Genomic DNA, 14,008 nt, shown 5'->3' with positions numbered 1-14,008 from the left:
AACGACATGGCATTTTTGTAATTAGTAACTTTATCCATTGGATTACATTTTAATCTATTTTAAATATTTTTGGATTACTCAAAATCAAACATTGAAAATTGTGCACCTTATTGCACCTTGTATAGTTAAAAAAAAGCCACAAAAAATGGCTTTCACCAGTATTCTTTTTTACATCTCAAAACATTTTGAATGCACATACAATGCTTTTTTAATATTTAGCATTTACAGTTGGTCAAATCAAATAACCCTAACATAAACAGTACTGGCACAAACTACAGGTGTACTGTGTATATTCTACAACATGGGATGCCATTTCTTATGTTTACATTTTTGTTGCTGCTGTTTTTTTTTTTTTTTTTTTTTTTTTTTTTTTTTTAATCAAACCCTCATGGAGGACTTTGCTTTTGTAACGAAATCTTCCAAGTTAACTGTAAATAAAAAAGGAATAAAAACTCATTATCCATATATCATCATTAAAAAAAAAATATTTTTAAGACATATCTAAAATGTAATCAAGTAATCATTGACAATGTAACTATAATCTAATCCACTTTTTCTTTGAATGTGATTATAGTTCCTTATTTTTTTGTAATCTGATTACGTGATCCTGATTACATGTAATCCATTACTATCTAACTCTGGTTGCTTCTGAAGCTTTCAACCACAACCTGGGCCGTCCTCTGGGAATCTCTTGCTCAGATATCATGGAGATGCCATTAAATGAAATGTTAGATGTCATTAATGTTGTGGCACACTATGGTGTGATATCATTTTGAGTAGTATAGAAAAAATAGATACATATATGGAATGAATGAAGCAGCTTTTTCAGTTCTTGTGTTGCCTTTATTAAGTCCTTTCAGTTTGGGAAACACTATACTTTATACTTATTTAACCAACTCAGTTTGAAGAAAAACAAATCATTTATTACATTTCAGAGCTCAGAGAAAACAATGAACCAAATTCAAAATATAATGGTAGTTTGTTTCCCTTTTCTTTAACTTTTATACATGACTTTTCCATGTTTTCCGTGACCATGTTAGTGTATATTCACAATATTCCTCTTCCACGACTGCTCTGTTGCATTCAACTTATTTAGGACGGATATCCGTTACCTTGGGCTTTCTTTGTGTTGGCATTGTAACCTCCGGTGGATTTCTGAGGACTATGGTTACCTGGTCCTCAGACCTCTGCAGGGTAAATCCAGACAGCTAGCTAGACTTTCTGTCCAATCTGAGTTTTCTGTTACAAGACTAAAACAACTTCTGAACGTACACACGTTCCACCAAAACACGTTTCTTCCAGAGGCTATTTTGCGGAGGCTCTGTCGCTCCAGTGGTTGCTTAGTGCCGGCCAGGACGATTTTGATTGGTTTAAAGACATGCCACTAAACCAGAGCACATTTTTTCCCCATCCGGGAATACTGTGTGAACTTACCAGACCCTCCTTGACAGCGCTGTGGAGGAAGGTCTGGCAATGCGAGACTATAACCGTGTGAACCCTGAATAGGGCTTTTAAAGGCACTCAGGTTACAAGTTGCAGTTTGTCATCCTGCCCATTTAAAAATTCCGAACATAAACATTCACTTCTGCACTACTTTTTGTAAAAGAGGACTGTATGTTAACATGACATCAAATGTAAAAAGAAATGTTTTTGACAGGCATTGGCTCCTGGGTTGTGATGAAGTGAAATATTAAGGCATCAGGAGCACCGTTTTTTCACAATTTCAGCTGTTTTGTACACAAATGTATTTCCTGTCAACATTTGTTGCCTATGTGTTTTCATACCAATATTTCTCTCATATATTCATTTATTTCTTTATCCTTCTGAAGTCCCATGATCTACTGCCTTGGGCCATTTGTGTTTTCCAACGTAGTTGCACAACATTCACCAGAGTCCATGTAATTATTCCTAACTTTAACATGAATGGCAAAATTGCCCTCAGACCAGTGTGGTTGGGCTGGAGTTCACGTGTTTAGTCCCAGAAGCTGCTAAAACCAAGGACATTTTTCTAAATTCATGATAAGAGTCTCAGTCTCCTTTCAAAATGGTTTTGGGGACTTTGACCACAAACACCATGGGGTCTTTGGCCTTATTGCTGAAGGCTTTTCGGATGATGTCGACAGCATGCTGATGGGTCACTCCCTGCAGGGAGACTCTGTCCACAGACACCAACTCAAACCCAGCCTGGGGACATGAGAGGGAAAGTTTAAGTCAGACAGTCAAACAAAGTGTCAAGAGGGTATCTGCGGGTCTTAAAAAACATTGACTTTAGTTTTCTAGAAGAAAAGAAAGTCTTAAATATTTACTTTTGCTTGCCAAAGGCAGTAATGTGAGTTACATTACTAATACAACTTCTACTGCTAGGAAGCTCATCACCTGATCTTTTTTAATTGGTTAACCCATTTTCTGCGGTTTAGCTGGGTCCATGTTGCATTATGTATAAGTGATTCTTGTTTTATACTGCTGGAAAGCACTGCAAAAATGTGGTTTCCCATCATACTGCCAAACTTTCAATCGCATGCTTGTGTGAAGTATTACATTGTATTTTATGTGGTTTTAAAATGTAGTAATGTAGAAGAAATTAAACCCTCTTCATTATGTACATCATGTCGTGTTACCTTGAGCACTTCACAGGTGGAGGCAGCTCCTCCAGGAAAGATCTTCTCAATCTTCACCACTGGCTGAACCTTTGATTCCATCCCGCCAGATATACTGATGCCTGAAACGCCACAACAACAAGAGTGGGAGTCAGTGATGTGAAACACCTGGAACTGTAAGTACACAACTATAAAATAATACAAGCACTGCTTTGACTTAACTATGTACTAAGTGAGATGTACAATTGTAGAATATACAAATGTGCATATGTGTAAAGAGGAAAAATATACATGACAGAAGTAAGTTTAAAAATAAGCTTTTTAAGCTCTCACTCTGTTTTTGTAGTATTTTGGTATTGGATGGTTTTAGCTTGGCAGGGTTTGAGACGTCTGTCTCTGAGCTTTGATTAATGGTGCTTACAAAAAACCTGTCTCTGTAATCCAGACACCTCACAGGTGAACAGGTTTGTATACCGCAATAAAAAAGTTGTTCTTTTATAGGAAAGCGTTCATTAATATTTATTTATTTTAAATCAATGAAACCGTTTTACCCAGTGACTGTTTGGTCTTGGAGATGCTGACAGTTTTGAGCTCGTATTCCTGTTCCGGTTCGGAGCCGTTGAGTCCGTTCTCAGAGGAAGCTTGATGTCCGTTCATCTGTCCACTCCCCGTTCGCTGGTCTGGACTGGATCTGAACACCTGCGACAACGAGGGCCGACTCCTGCGAGCAGCACTCTGCAGCGTGAACACTGTGTCCTTACTCCTGTCTCCACTCTTCTCCTTTTTGCTTTTGGAGTGGCCGTTTCTAAACGGGGACCTTCCTCTCTCTGAGGCCGTGTCCCCCTTGTCCGAAGTGGAGTGCAGCGACACCTCATCAAAGTGGACAGAGCGAATTGTGCCAATGTCTGTTCTTATAGGAGGCCGGGGGTCTTGGCTGCTTGCCAGCAGCCAGTTGGGAAGCATGGGGTTGGCGGAGGGGGGTCTGAGGTCTCTGGACTCTGTGTTATATCCGTCCACTGGTATGTCCAGCAGCGGGGTGAAGGACCTGGAGGGATGGGACTTCTCCCTGGACCTCCGGGGCCCAGACACACTGAGCTTCTCCAGCTTATCCAGGAGGTGGCTCTCCTTCTCCACCTCCTCAGCATTGTGGAGCTCAAATCTGCCCCTGTAATCTGGAGGGAAACACAAACTGCATCAGCACCTGTTTTTGTGCTCTGAAAGCACACAGATGAAGGCAAGGCAAGGCAAGGCAGCTTTATTTGTATAGCACATTTCAGCAACAGGGCAATTCAAAGTGCTTTACACGAAATCATTAAAACAGATAAAACACAAGTACAAACAGTTAAAAGTCATAAGCATTAAAAATCAATAAGACACATGAATAGACAGTTAAAAACAAAATAGAAACATTAGGACACATAAAACACAAGAATAAAAGTTACAGTGCAGCATAAGAAAGAAATGAGCATTAATTTAAAGAAAGTCAGCATCAAAAAGAAAGGTCTTCAGCCTTGATTTAAAAGAACTGAGAGTAGCAGCGGATCTACAGGTTTCTGGGAGTTTATTCCAGATATGAGGAGCATAGAAACTGAAAGCTGCTTCACCCTGTTTAGTTCTGACTCTGGGGACAGAAAGTAGACCTGTCCCAGATGACCTGAGAGGTCTGGGGGGGTCATAGTGTAGCAGCAGTTGAAGTATGAATGATAAAAAAATACTTATGTCAAATGTATGAGACACTAATTGAGTTCCTAATTCAAAATTGCAGCTTTATAGGTCATTATTTCTGATTTATTGAAACACAATTTTGTCTTAGACAAGTCAAAATGAAGAGAACAGAGTACAGTATTTTCATTTTCTTCACGCCTAGCTTTACATGTGTTTTTTTTCTTTTCTTGGAAAAAATAGACCCCAGAACACAATATCTAGAGTATGCCTATCACTCTTATTCTAAAAAAACAAACAAAAAAAACTGCAGAATAACACCAATTATTTACAATAATCAAACCCACCTTTTTAATAAGCAGTAATACATTTCCAGCCTCCTAGTTTGGTCAAGACTGCCTGAAGACTGAAGACTGTTATTTTTTGTGTAATGTCAGATGTAATATAAGTTTGTAGAATTTGTTATGTTGTGTGGGTAAATGTAAACAGTGTATGTCTTGACACATGAAAATAGCATAGTGAAATCAAATCAAAGATCTAAGATGTTTTTTCCAGAGAATATTTAACACAAAAAGCAAAATCAAAAAGTGCAAAAAAAATTCTAACTGAAGTGGTATTGTAGCTGTGGTGAAAGGTACTGACCCGGGATGGGAGTGATGAGGCGCCGTTTGGGTGCTCGACCAGATGTGGGAGAGCGAAGAAGAGGAGTTTGGACTAGAATACAGAGGAGAAAGAAAGAGAACATGTAACAGCATAACAAGGACTGGTTAGACCGGTTGTGTTGCATGTTTGCACTGATCACACTGATTCTGACAAACTCGGCCAGCGTCACACGCACTTGAGCGATACTTGAGGATATCGTAGGCCTCGACTTCGATAGGGGTCACCACGTTATTAAATGCACTCAGGTCAGGAGGAGAAAGCAGCATCCTGAGAAACAACAACAGGAAAAGAAAAAAAAGTCATTTTCATTGTTGCGTTGCATTACAAAACACATCACTCCTCACTTTACTTAATACCACAGTTTCTCTGGCTGGATTTACACAAAGTGGGGTGCAGACATCTTTTTTTTATCAGAGTTTATTAAAATCTATTAAATGCAAGCATAAAGAAAATCGTCATGATCCAAATGTATATTTCTGAGTATTTTGGCAGCATAATTAGGTTGGTGAATATCAAGGCCGGCAGTGGCTGTGAGTTAAAATTGTCCTCTGATTATCAACCATTTTCAGATCATGGATTAGCAAGCAAAGTTTATTTATCACATTTCACATGCATGTTAAGAGACAGCCTTAGCAGTATTTTGGACAGTTTGTAAACGGTGTACGGAAGATTGATTAAGGCAGGTAAAAAGTGACAGTAGTCCAAACTGGATGGGATAAAAGCATGTATTATTTTAATATCAATCACTGAATCAGTAGCTGTATCGAAAAAGGCTTTGAAGTAAATATCTAGTATTTGTTTATTTTTTATTTTCCTTGCTCTCCTTACCGGACTTCTCTCAGCAGCAGCAGCTTCTCAGGTCTGTCCAGCACGGCCAGCAGGTGGCGTATCAAGTTCCCCACTGACTGCTCAGCCACGTACTGAGCAAGAGGAAGGATAAAAGTTTGGTATCCAGTTGATAATGACATAACCCTTGTGTTGTCCTCCCGGGTTAAAAAACTGACATAAATTTGAAATTTTTGTCCCTTTTTCAGACTTTTTTTCTTCACTAACACCACCTTACTACCACTAGTTTTACACTACTTTTTAGAATTCATGGTCAATAACCCTCATTTATATAGAATTATATCTAATATTTGGATTAATAAAAGCAGAAATTATGAATTATTTTGACTAATAGATAAGATCAGAGAACGTACAGATGAGTTTATTCAGGAATGAAAGTGATCAATTGTATTTGCAAAGAGCGTTGTGTGGATTCCAATCCCTTTTTTGTGGTAATTTGGTTAAAAAGGAACCATTATTTCCGATATTGACATTTTTTAAAGGGGTCAAATTTGACCCGAGGACAACAGGAGGGTTAAACTTAGAGCTAATGTGAGCTACGTTGTGTAATAAAAACTAAACACAGACTCCCTTATGGGCAGTCCAAAGGTCAGCACATCTAAATACTAAATCTAAAAAGTCTTCTTACCCTTCTGCACGTCTCCATCACAGCAGCCACCTCCTCCTCAGTCAGCAGCCTGCGGGCCATGTCCTCCACCACTCCAAGCATCTCTGAATTTGGCATCGCACTGAGCTGTTGTCCCCCTGAAAACATAATGGAGCTTAAGATGTTTCTCTAGAGGCCCATCAATACCTCTTTGCAGTCCAACTTTACATGAGTAAATAATGTAACTGGATGACACATAGTAGTTACAGTCTGAATAAATCTGTTTCCCAGAATACAGCCTGTAAAGTTTTTTTTGACTTGTTTTTTAAGATTTACAGCTTCAGGTGGAGTAAAAGGTTTTGGTGCTGAGTAGGGAGGTCAAGAATCTTCACAGAGAAACTATCATATTGTTGGTTTTGGTCTTTTTATGGGATTTACTGACGATTTGAAAAAAGGAGAAAAACTGCAGCATTTGTAACCTTTTTAAATGAAATGTGACTTTGGTTTCCTGTGGTATTTACTTGTGTGATTGTCTTCATAGCACAGTGTGACATTTTTCACAGAGCAACCCAAGCAAGTGCCAGCATCTTCAAATTTTCTGTTCAAAATTAATTTGTGTTGTTTTTTACGGAAGTGGGAATATTGCAACTTTAATAATATTCATGATGCAAAATTGCAGCTACCTTTGCCAGCCTTTTGTGTGGATGGCGACTTGGAGCGACCCCTGGAAGCGCGTCCACCCTTGAATAGCAAGTTGACGAAGGTTTTTGAACGCTGCAAGGTGCTCTTCTCCTCTGGGTGCTTTCCTTTCTGCTTCTTCTCTTTCTCCTGCTTGATCTCTATTGGATAGCAACAGTCGGTCATTTACACGGCCATTCCAACCATTCCATCTTTTGATGTTGCCACCTTTTTCTTTGCCTCACCTGCCACGGTGACTTGGCTCTGGGACCTGCTGATTAGTCGGCTCGGTCTGCTGAGAGCCAGCAGCACCGACGTCTTGGGGGACTCTGTACTCTCCCTGACCTCCTCTCCACGGATCACCGTGTCTTTGAGCAGAGTGGTTCGTCCCAGGCTGCGTGTGGTTTCTGTACCGGTCCTCTGAGAGGGAAGGTCCGTCTGCGAGGCGGTCTCGGTTAGCTCTGACTCAGACCTGGACAAAATAAACTACCATGATCAAGTCTAGTCATGTTGCTTTGGTATGTGTCTGCAGAGTAAAAAGTTAATTTCCATAGCCTAGAGCAAGCAAAAAGGTCTGTATAATACAACGTTTCAGTCTAGTATTTTTTTTTACAATTGCTTCACCAAAATTTGGGAGAATTATTGAACATTAACAACCCTGACCTCTGGTCCTCAGTAGAGATGCAGACATCCACCATGTCTAAACCAAAATGCAGGCTGGTAGGGAACATGACCTGCGACAGGCCGCTCAGAGAGCTGACTGGAGTCCCAGACGACAGAGAGGAGGCTGAGGAGTTGGAGTCTGAACCCTGGGAAGAAGATTTCTGAGTGCCATTGGCCACTGATGAAGAAAACAAGAGATTATCTAATTCATATCTATCCAAGCATATCACTGAGGGTCCTGTGATCTTTACAGGTTCACAGATAGAGCCTCACACAGACAACAGACACAAAGGATTGCAACCTTCTAGATAATGAAAAAACAGATACATACGCTTATTGAGCCATCTGTATTCTGCAACCATCTCTTTGTAAGCGGGGTATCGTCCTGCTTCCTGTGAAGATTTGGCCACAGATATGCAAATGAGATACAGTAGAGACCTTGAAACTTTTATAGGATCGCTATATTTGATAAAGAGTAACCTTAGAATCACACAGAGACTCACAACCACACAACTTTTCATCCTCAGAGAGAAACACATTTTCCTTCTTGACTTTCTAGTAACCTCTGACAGATGGGATGCTTTCTAACTCTTCAGTTTCGGCAAGTCAAAGCGAGAGATCCCGGAACAAAACTTGCCCATAACACGGCTCTAAGCTTTGATCAGCACCTGATCCCAGCTGCCTGGTGAATAATGCACACGGCCTGGCTATTTTTCAGAGCGCGAAACCCAAGCTCCGACAAGTGAGCGAGGAATATTACGACTGCATGCCAGCTGTCGGGCGCTGCTACACAAATCGCCGTTACGTCCACTTTGTGGCGACGCGGCTCGTGGGGTTTGCATTCATGAGAGAATTAAAGATGAAAGGTATGAAACCGGTCAGAAAGTTAAATGTGTGTCAGGTCATCTAACCGAGGCAGTAATGAAAGAGCCGACATGCTTTCTGATTACAAAGAGTCATTATGAAATGTGATGCTTCTGCTTGTGGTTAACATGGAATTCAACACCAAACATTCAACTGAAACAACTTCACTTCTACTTACATATTATATAAAGATGAAAGCTCCAACTTTACCCACTGTACCAAAGGGTTACATATTTTCTGTTAGTTTTCTATCTAATTGGATTACTTTTGCCCTCTGGAAAACTTCATGACAACTTCTGACCATTAATCATTTTAAAAACAGATTCTCTTGACAGCATAGATGTTCCCTGGAGGCTGACATTTGTTCATTTTACATCATGAAATGTAATTTGTGTCAGCTCAAAATTTTAAGCAAAGCCTCTTTATACAACTTTCCTTAGCGTCTCTCCATATTCATTTGTGCCACGTCATCCTGTTTCAGCTCAAAGCCACTGGAGAGCAGTTTTCTTATACAGAATGTTAAAAAATGAAACATGAATGATGTTTTTATTTTAACGCAATCCATAAACATCACGTTAACATTTTGAATCATTGGCTCTGTTCCAGGAATAAAAGCATGTGTAAAGTCTTGCATTTATTATTATATTTTTGCGCAAAATACTTTTTAGAAACATTTCTTTCTAGGCACTGTATGGTTTTATCATGTTGTCTGCTATAGAAAGTCCAATTGTATACATGGTTGATCTCATCTTTTATTTTATTTCAGTTTTAGAAGGATATTTTAGATTTGGCAGAGGGGGAACGACATGCAGCAAAGGGCCAGAACCAAACCCACGGCGTTGATGACTGAGCCTCTGTATATGGGCTCAGACGCTCTACCAGGTGAGCTACCCAGGCACCCCACCGCTCTCACCTTGATGGTCAGCATGACATGCGTGTGGCTCTTCAGCACCTCCACGGCACTACTGTGGCTGATGTCCTCAAAGCTCACTCCATTGGCAGCCAGGATCTGGTCCCCCATCTTTATTCCATTCTCCTCAGCCAGACCACCAGGATCCAGTCTAAAACATCACAACAGGAGTAAGTATGAGAGACTTTTTAAGTACTCAATGTTTTAGAAAACAAACAGGATCTAGAAGAGAAAGTTTCCCATGGCGGAGGTTCGTACTTGGAAACATAGATGCCCAGACCAAACTCCTTTCCCCCCCTGATGTTGAAGCCCAGGCAGTAGTCGTCTGAGGTGGTGTAAAGGTGGACGATCCTCTGGAGAGCGCTTCCTGAGCTGGCATCCGATGGCGTCTGTCCGCTCTCCTCCACCACCATACGCCTGTGTATCAAGTCCACCCTGGAAGATTGTCCACAGTCGGTCAGGATCTAATATTTCTGTGATAAACTGAGTTAATATTGACAGGAATAGTTCTTCATCACCAGGTCGTCTTCTCCTTGGAGTAGCGGATGCCGGGGACTTTGCCGACGCGTCTCACCACCATCCTCAGCCTGTTGTTGCCTGTCAGGACCTTCACAGCGCTGCTCATCGTAATGCTCTCCAGGCTGACACCATTCACCTCCACCAGTTTATCCCCTACACACAGGCCGGCCTCCTCTGTCGACACAAATACACACAAGTAATGTCACAGGAGCAACACAAGTACAGTTACTACAACAAAGGACATTAGGATATATGTGGCTCACACTATTTCACACAGTAGCACGTTTGTTTACCGGCTGTACTGTGGTCCTCCACCTTACTGACAAAGATGCTGAGGCCATGCTCCGAGCCTCCACGCACGCTGAAGCCGAGCTTGCCGTCCACACTCTTATCCACTGTGATCGTATGGAGGTCCTCACTCTCATCTCCACCTAAAAACATCACATGGATTTCAATCACTCAATAAAAAAACTTTTCTGAAAATAACATGGCTGCTGTGTCAATAAGCCAATAATAGAGCTTAATTAATTAATCAATTGATTAATAAATAGCTTAATTTGCTTCTGAAAGATGGTAACGTCCACCAAATCCAAATGACAGAACCGAGGAGGTAAGTAAAATAACAGCAAAGCTGCAGTTACTCATCCGATTGTTGCAAACTCCTGTGCATCTGTTATTTTCAGTACCCCTGAATGATGATCAAAATCAGAGCAGTAAAGATGGAAACAAAGTGCTATCTTTTATAAAGTATCAGGTCTATATAAAAAATATATATATTATTTAAATGCATGAATTACATTAAATGTGTTATGCATTAACAATACAACAATAGCATTTGACATTGCCTGTTTCATTTTCATGTTATTGAGTACTGACAATGTTATTGACTGAGGTTTTTTTAATTGATTGTTTCAGTCTGAGATGTGTGTATAAAGATATTGTTTCATTTTGTGTCTATGACCAAAACATTGCTTTTTCAATTCTGACCGTGGACACCGTGGGATCTCACAAAAAGGTTGAGATCAGGTCAGCATGATGCAGGTATAAGATAGTAAATGCACACTGCTAAGTCAGTCTCAACTTTGCTGTATCCAAAGCTGTCTTAATCCTAAAAGAAATACCCATAATTCTTTGTCTGTCCGATTTTTCAACCAGTGTTTTGTCTTCAGTAGTCTGTAGGTTGTCATGTGCACTACACATGCAGCCAGCCCAACTACTCCTTACCATCCACAGGAGAGTTGATGAGGATGACCCGGCCCATGGGTGAGGAGGATCGGATTCCACGTCGCCGCTGCTCCTTCTTTCGTAAGAGGTTGCGTGCAGCCGTGTGTGACCCTTGGGTCCCGGGGGTCTTCTCCCTGCGGGACGGGTCTGCCAAGTGAGCCATGGAGGCTGGCCGGGTCCCCTTTCACACACACTCCACCGGGGGCTCAGCTCCGGGTGGAGGAGCCTACAGCAGCGTACAGCAGAAGGAATGGGATCCTCAGGTAACTTGTCTGCTGTGCTCCCTGCATGCTGAGACTATAGTGTGTTCACATTTGCATGGTGATTGTTGTGGTATTTATTTTGAAGTTGCTTAAAAGTTGAGTTAAGCAACTCATTAAGCAATGTAACTCACCGACGCAGGTTTCTTTGTGACATGATAGCTGACTTTTTGGCACCCTGGAGTCACACTTTGGTCCATTCCTGCCCATGTTGCATCTCTCTCACCTGTCTGAACCTGGCAGAAAAATAAACACATCAAGTAGGACTACACGAGTTCATTAGCCTACATGCCATTCTTCGCAATTCACCTTACATTAAGGAGATTAGGCCATTAATACAAAAGGCAACAAATAAACTGCAGGTGAGGATAGAAATAGGATTTACTAGGTTTATTTAGCTCAGACCTGACCCACTTAAGAGTCAGGATGTCACACGGCGTTACCATGGTTACATGTCACTAAACTTAACCCGTGATAAGTGTGTCCTCATGTCGTCACCTTGGGGTTTCCCCCAGAAGTCTCAGTGCTTTAGCACCCCGGACAGCGACGAAGGCGACATTTAACGTTTATGGACACCAAGATGGATTTGGGCAAATTCAGTTTAATTCCGTCTCAAATTATTCCGCTACGATATCTGATACATCCGGGAACAAATGGAGACTTATCTTGCCCATTATACACAACAAAACAAAACAAAACACTTAGCAAACATCTCTTCTTCTTTTAAGCACAGAACACCGCAGACAACAAGGCGGCTCTTCTCATGTAACGTTATTCTGCTTAAATACTAGCAAACAGGCTACTAAGCTACGAAGCGCACTGATAGGCGACTACAAAAACAACAAAAACAGCGACTTGCAATTCATCCCATATTCTGTAAACTAATTTAACTAAACTCAGCTACTTAGTTATTAACCTACCTGAGTCCATGTTGTGCAAAATGATCTAACCCACCTGCCTGGGACAGTGCTCTGGGTGTTCGAAAAGTTCCGCCCCCGGCCATGTCGATTGGCTGCTCTGAAGTTTGAGAGTTTTTGATTGGACGACTATTATGCCAATCAATTGCCAACCCTTTGTGTGTTTTACAACAGAAAATCTGAGATGCCTATAAGATACTGATGCAATAGAAAGTATGCAACACAATATACACAGATACAACTTAATAGATTAAATCTACTTTAAAGTATTTCTATTTACTGAACATCTTTTATTGTAATATTGTGGTTTGAGGTGGTTTTCAGCATCAGGTCTGCCTCCTCAGTGGTTTAGACACAGATTGCCAGAACAAAGAAACAAGGGCAACCTAATAAAAACACTGAATCAGATGAAAGCACTGGACTTAAATCTCATTTGTTTTTTGTTGCGGCCTCCAGGTTAGAAAAAAAAAAAAAAAAGATCAGCTTTGTCTCCAAATTCCCCTCACTCGATCTGCTCCGGTAGTATACGCAGAGTAAGAAATGGGACAGTGCTTATAAGAGAAAATCTACAAAACTTGTCAATCTGAGATGACAAACTTGGATCAATAAACAATAACTGAAAGAAGGCCTTGCAGGAAACCGATTTTATGTGTTGAGGTTGGCTCAGAAAACCCTCCCACCCTCCAGCATGTGGACTTCAGATGACTTTACCTCAGGAAGTCCAATATTTAAACAACTGTTTCCAGCAGTGAATGACAAAAACAAAACAAACTGTAGAGCACAAAGCCATGTTTTATTGGTCAAAAGGTTTCTTGGCTCCCAAGAGAACACAACAGTATCACAGAGTAATAAAGAAAACTGAGTGTTGAATATCAGGTCTGCTCCCTCTCTTGAGTTTAAAGACAGACCATCATTAACACACTCAGAGCCTTTTACTACAGTCATACTCAAATGCATCCTGGTTTCCCTAGAGACCAAGACACTCACAAATCTAACTTTACAAAGCCTCTTTTCTTACACTATAAACTTACATCACTTTTCTGTTTTGCAGGTGTGAGATTCTTATCCTTCAGGGATAATACAAAGCATTATTTCATCTTTAAAGGCAGACGTTCTTGTGATATTCTTCTGACAGCTCGGATGACATCTTCAATGTTGACTTTATCTCCAAATTCAACCTCTCTGTGCTCCAGAAGAATTCCCTGCGGGAGAATAAAAAAAACAATACATAATGCAGTTTCAATTGTGCTTGTTTTACGGTCTTTTACATAATTTGTTATGTAATAAATGCATTTAATTAATACCTGAAGACTTTTAAAACAAAACTTGACCATATGTAAGTTTTACCTGCTCTCCTCGTCCAATGACGAAGACCCCACCAAGGACAAAGCCCTCTCCCAAAACATTTCCCATGAAGCCCCTCTGAAAGGCCCGCAGGCCGTTCATCCAAACTCCAACACGCAGGAACGCCAGGAGACCCATCTTCCGCTCACGGGGCCCATAAAAACGCCTCTGCAATGCAAGCACACCAACCAGAAGCCTTGAATCAGTCACACATACTTAAACTGATCTCCCACAGATCCTGAATGACCCTTATTCAAAAAAGGATTTAAAAAAAA

General features: G+C 40.8%; 1 protein-coding gene and 1 pseudogene across 2 annotated transcripts; both read right to left on the bottom strand.

Annotated features, from left to right (window-relative positions):
- Nucleotides 1-1,726: 1,726 nt before the first annotated feature.
- On the bottom strand, nucleotides 1,727-12,481 carry LOC116670953 (PDZ domain-containing protein 7). 2 transcript variants are annotated; one of them, XM_032501732.1, is made up of 18 exons: nucleotides 12,393-12,481; nucleotides 11,607-11,708; nucleotides 11,213-11,438; nucleotides 10,282-10,419; nucleotides 9,988-10,162; nucleotides 9,728-9,904; nucleotides 9,473-9,620; nucleotides 8,027-8,087; nucleotides 7,696-7,873; nucleotides 7,278-7,504; nucleotides 7,038-7,193; nucleotides 6,397-6,512; nucleotides 5,751-5,842; nucleotides 5,098-5,189; nucleotides 4,902-4,973; nucleotides 3,149-3,769; nucleotides 2,619-2,719; nucleotides 1,727-2,184 (listed from the first exon to the last, which is right to left on the bottom strand). In XM_032501732.1, the coding sequence occupies exons 3-18, from the start codon at nucleotides 11,373-11,375 to the stop codon at nucleotides 2,029-2,031; spliced, it is 2,673 nt and encodes an 890-aa protein (XP_032357623.1). In that variant the 5' UTR covers nucleotides 11,376-11,438; nucleotides 11,607-11,708; nucleotides 12,393-12,481; the 3' UTR covers nucleotides 1,727-2,028. The 2 variants fall into 2 exon arrangements, with proteins under 2 accessions (XP_032357623.1, XP_032357624.1); XM_032501733.1 differs by having other exon boundaries at nucleotides 11,213-11,509; nucleotides 12,393-12,442.
- Nucleotides 12,482-13,441: 960 nt separating this feature from the next.
- The window catches only part of LOC116670968 (peroxiredoxin-like 2A), a 2,153-nt pseudogene continuing 1,586 nt past the window's right edge, over nucleotides 13,442-14,008 (bottom strand).

This window comes from Etheostoma spectabile, chromosome 21 (assembly GCF_008692095.1).
Source record: "Etheostoma spectabile isolate EspeVRDwgs_2016 chromosome 21, UIUC_Espe_1.0, whole genome shotgun sequence".
Taxonomy (NCBI): Eukaryota; Metazoa; Chordata; class Actinopteri; order Perciformes; family Percidae; genus Etheostoma; species Etheostoma spectabile.
This window is presented reverse-complemented; position numbering and strand designations above follow the sequence as displayed.

Coding starts and splice junctions, on each gene's coding strand:
- LOC116670953 (XM_032501732.1), bottom strand. CDS start 11,375: ATGGCTCACTTGGCAGACCCGTCCCGCAGGGAGAAGACCCCCGGGACC. Junction 10,163..10,281: donor GGAGGACCACAGTACAGCCG/GTAAACAAACGT, acceptor TTGTGTCGACAG/AGGAGGCCGGCCTGTGTGTA. Junction 7,874..8,026: donor ATACAGATGGCTCAATAAGC/GTATGTATCTGT, acceptor TTTCTTCATCAG/TGGCCAATGGCACTCAGAAA.